This window comes from Triticum dicoccoides, chromosome 7B (genome assembly GCF_002162155.2).
Source record: "Triticum dicoccoides isolate Atlit2015 ecotype Zavitan chromosome 7B, WEW_v2.0, whole genome shotgun sequence".
NCBI classification, from domain to species: domain Eukaryota; kingdom Viridiplantae; phylum Streptophyta; class Magnoliopsida; order Poales; family Poaceae; genus Triticum; species Triticum dicoccoides.
This window is the reverse complement of record NC_041393.1, coordinates 167,559,953-167,564,687: the sequence shown is the minus strand read 5'-3', so window position 1 is coordinate 167,564,687 and position 4,735 is coordinate 167,559,953. Positions and strand designations below refer to the sequence as shown.

At 45.7% G+C, this 4,735-nt stretch overlaps 1 protein-coding gene across 1 annotated transcript in view; it reads right to left on the bottom strand.

Annotated features, from left to right (window-relative positions):
• Positions 1–3,216: 3,216 nt before the first annotated feature.
• Positions 3,217–4,735, bottom strand: part of LOC119338776 — a 1,730-nt gene continuing 211 nt past the window's right edge. Inside the window, exons 2-3 of the mRNA XM_037611011.1 lie at positions 3,668–4,389; positions 3,217–3,585 (exon numbers count right to left, since the gene is read on the bottom strand). Coding sequence (XP_037466908.1) covers positions 3,561–3,585; positions 3,668–4,389 — 747 coding nt within the window. The 3' untranslated portion in view covers positions 3,217–3,560. The remainder of the gene's footprint in view (positions 3,586–3,667; positions 4,390–4,735) is intronic.

The window sequence follows — 4,735 nt, the reverse complement described above, 5'->3', positions numbered from 1 at the left end:
GTCTTTGGTCCCAACTTGTGCCTTTTGGTTATCGGCAGATATGGTAGCAAACTGTATGGCATGGAGTCTAAAGATTCCAGACAAGTTGGTTGATGCATATATTCATCTGGCACTTAATCAGTCTACACACCAAGGATGCTCCATTTCAGTTGAACTGCACAAAAAATTTGGGTGGTTCATTTTCTCAACCGCCTTGTTTCTCGTCTGCAATGTAGAATTTTGGCGAGCTACAGGACCAAGATGAGCCAGTAAACTAGTTGGATAAAAGTAGTGGCCAAATTGCTCAAACCTCCTTCGGCATGAGGCCAGTATTTGAGGATGAACCTACAAGCAAAGTTCAGGTTGTCTGTGCTGCCTCTTATGTACTCGAAAGTTTACTCGTACAAGCATTAATTTTAGCAAGAAGTGCCTTCGACTGAACACCATTTACCAGACTGTACCCTAGGTAATTAAAATTCGTCCATGGATCTCAATCATTTGGATGCATAAACATATTGAACATGTGTATATCTCAATCTTTTTGTGAATTATCTATGAATATTGTCGTGTGATCTATCAATCATTTGGATGCATAGACATGCTGAACTTGTGTATATATGAATCTTTTGAGTTGTTGATAGTGAATATTGGCTATGAATATGAACATGTCCTGTGAACCTGAGTTTGATACGAATGTTTACCTTCTCTGTTGTACTTGTGTGTGAACTTGTTAGTATGCCTACTGTGGGGTATGTGACGTGTGGGTGTTAATGGCACACCTTCTTCCCGACAAGAATTGCACCTGCTTTGTTAGGGTAGCAATGGTGCATCAGCTCTTTTTAATATTTTTGCTCTGTCTTCCCCCCTCCCCCACTCAATCCCTGCCGTAATGTTTTCAGCCTCAAAACAAACATAGTACTGCGTTGTTTTTGGGGCTTGATGAAAAAATGAGTGCTGGTTTCTGTAGGTTGGCCCGCCCAGCAAATGGGCTGCTGGTCCATCACGGACTAGGAGGCTAAAAATACAAGTTGTATGGTGTAGAGGCAAGTAAAAAAACGCCATCAAGAGCCATCCACTGAAGAAAAAAATCGCTCTTGATGTGCTTCTTCAGTCGTGCCGCCACCCCCCCTCTTTAATCCAGTTTGCTCGGGGATCTGGTATCATTTTTTTCCAGAGGGCGAACAAGTATCAACTAGGCCTAGGTTTTGTATTTTAACATGCGTAGCCCACGACATACGGAGACAGTGGTTTCAACTTATTTTTTGAGGTCCATACCGGCCATGGGATTTTTCTTAAAGATCGGAAGCCCAATCTTTTTTTTAATAAAACACAGGTCTCTGTTCTATTTATCTATATATAAGAATAATAATGTTGTGTCCAATTTATGTTTTCCCTTCTAACCACAATAATAATGTTGTGTCCAATTTAATAAAACATCCCACGTGTTATTAACTTGTAAAAGTAAATGTTTAACAGAAGTTGGCAAGGAAAATCCTGGTTGTTTTTGACTCACAGGCAAGGAAAATCCTAGTGATTGCGTACAAAAACTTGCAAAGATTTTAAGGGCCAATGTAATAATAACGCGCTCATTTTTATTTTGAGCAATAACTCGCTAGTTTGTTAATTATATATATATATATAGACGGTCTATTATGCTAATATTAGCAGAATAACTATTCTGCACACCACTTCCGCACTGCACGCTGAACGCAAGTGCACTACATCTTCTTGACGACAAGCACTGCAATATAGACTAGTGAACTTCGCGTCGGAAAAAACTGCACGCAGTGTTTTTTTGGTACTGTTTTCGCTCTAATTTTTTGATTGTTCATCGGAACGAGGCGTATAATATACCGTTGAAAAGCTATGGATTAGGCGCAACTTCGACATGTTGAACAGTTTTCGAGATTCCACACAGTTTAAGAGCAGTTTTGAAAATGGTGCGGCGGATGACGAGTGGCAGCGAGCATTTTTCGTGTTTTTTTCTAAACCGCTTGTTGGAATGAAGCAAATGATACGCGTTGGATAGATATCGTCGAGGTGCATCTTTTTCATATATAAATCTTTCTCTAATTCGTTATGGTTTAAGAGCAGTTTCAAATTTACTAAATCACGGAATTCTGTTTTTCAAGTTTTTTAAAATCTTCGGTACTGTTTTCGCTCCAGTTTTTGAACCGTTTGTCGAAATGAGGCGTGTGATATGCCATTGGAAAGCTACGAACGAGGCACAACTTTCATATGTTGCAATGTTTTTGAGATTCCTTACGGTTTTTAGTTTATTTTGAAAATCGTGCGGCTGACTACGAGAGGCAGCGATCCTTTTTCGTGAAATTTTTACAAACCGCTGCTCGGAATGATTCAAACGATACGCCGTTGGAAAGGTATCAACGAGGCGCTACTTTTTCATATAGAACACTCTTTTTAATTCTTTACGGTTTAAGAGCAGTTTTAAATTTACCAAAACACGGACACTCTGTTTTTCGCGACACCCAAATCGACGTGGGTACTTCATCCAACTGAAAACCGCACTGCATCGAACGAAAAACTGCAGTGCATCAGACGGGTAAGAGAACTGCATGGTTTCTTTTATTCAAACGTAATTTTTTCGAGAACGAGAAAGTAGAGTGCACTTCACATCGGGTGTAAATGAACCACAACACTATCAAGAAATGAACCGCATTACTTTTTTTTCGTTTTCGTAATAATTTTTTTGCACTTACGGGATGAACAACATCATACGGCCGACCACACTGCTTTTGAATGAAAACCGCACTGCATCGAATGGGCAAGCGAGCTGCATAATTTGTTTTGTTGGACGTTTTTTTTCTCATACACAAGTGAACAACATCACTCTCAAAAGTGAACGACATTCAAAGACCGAAGGCACTGCAAGTGTTGATGTAGTCGACTGAATTCTGAGACACACGGAAACATTTTTGCGACACTCGGTTTTTTGCTACACTCAAATCGACGAGTGAGCTGCATCCAACATAAAATCACACTGCTTCATACGAAAAACCGCACCACATACAAGGGTCAAGCGAGCTGCATAATTTCTTTTGTCGGGCGAGTTTTTTTTAATGTTAATGTTAGTGTGCTGCATTATATGCGAAAGCACACTGCAATGTCATCATAGAGAACTGTACGGAATTCTTGTTGTTATTTTTTTAAACGAAAAAATGCATAGTAAAGTGGAGCGAACCTCTCCACAACATAAAACTGGACCTCTTGTGGACAAAAGTGAACTCCTCGACACATTATTTTTTCCACATGTCCAATGTATATTGAGGGGGAACTCAAACTGTAATACAACAGTAGTGCACTTCATTTTTTATGCTTTTTTCATTGTACAGGAACATAGGCCCCCGGCCGTCTACCATGCAAAACACACACATACACACAAAACCAGCATGAGCACACTTCACTGCAGTGGGGATGTCATTGACATAAACCGAAACGAACTACGGCCCGAAGGCCGTCGCCGGTGAACTGCATGCTGAGGAAGGAGAGATCTGCGAGGGTGTGCTCCGGTGAACCTCCCGTGATGTGTGTGAGCGGCAGCCAAAACAATAACAATTTGGTTATTGCACCGACAATCCAACCGACCTGCAATGAAGTAAAACCTGCACTACTCGCCGTCTGTGGAGAACAAAAATGAAGAATTTTATCCGGGCACCTTTTGTTGTACCTGCTGGTACGCCATGGAAAGGGGACTGCCGGAGTCCAGTGTGGCGACAGTGGCCATGGCCAGCCGTGGAGGGAAGGGATCTTGTGCGGGTGAGCACCATGGGACGCCTCCATGCTGGGAGGTGCCGGGTCGAGTGGCTGGAGGAGGGAGCCGAGCTTGACGGATCCAGGGGTTCCTCGCTCCACCACGGACGAGTGGAGGCCGAGGTGAGGAGCGCGACGGCGGGTCGTGTCGTGGAGGCATGATGGCGGGTCGGGGATGCGGTAGAGGGACCCTCCTGAGAGTCGGTGTTGCTGGTGGAGCCTTTGTCCGGCGAGGAAGGCACGGGATTCAGAGCATGGCCGCGTGGGGGCTCTCCTATCGCCCGATCCAGAGCAGCCCGACAGTGATGGCTGATGCGCCGTGCGGTGGATCCTCGCTAAATCCGGGGTTGGGACAGGGGATGGAGGTGCTGTGGGGCTCGGCCGCACGCAGCAAGGAGGGCAACGACGCGACGCTCGGTGGATAGGAGGCGTCTGTGCGACGCTGACAAAGGAGGCCAGGGGAAGCTCTTGCGCTAGGAGGAAGAAGGCAGGGGCACTCCAGCGTTGGGAGGAAGGAGGCCAGGGGCGCTCCGCCGCGGGGAGGGAGGAGCAAGAATGGGTGGCCGCTTTCCTGCGGGCTCCTGTGTAGAAGGTGGAGAGGATCGGGGGGATGAGTCGTGTGGTCGCATGGGTGGTGGCCTATGGATGTTGGGAGTAGGGATGGAGGAAGGGAGGCTAGGAGAGGAATTGATGCTGGGAGGGAGGAGAGGGTAGCCGGCTCGCTGGGGAAGGCAGGTTGGGCGGCGCCGACGAGCTCCTGATCCAGATTGGGAGAGGAGAGAGCGCGCAGGTAGGTGGGGGGAAGAAGGTGGTTAACCGGGGTGGGGTTCGTGCGTGGTAGAAGGTGGGACAGTTTTCGGGCTACTACAGTTTTTTTGCGGGTTTCTGTGCGGTCCGGTTCCGGTGGATGGAGCAGTGCTGAAGTGGTCTTAGAATAAGCGTTTTGGTGTGCAGAATAAGGTCTTAAGGGTTGTTATTAGAATAG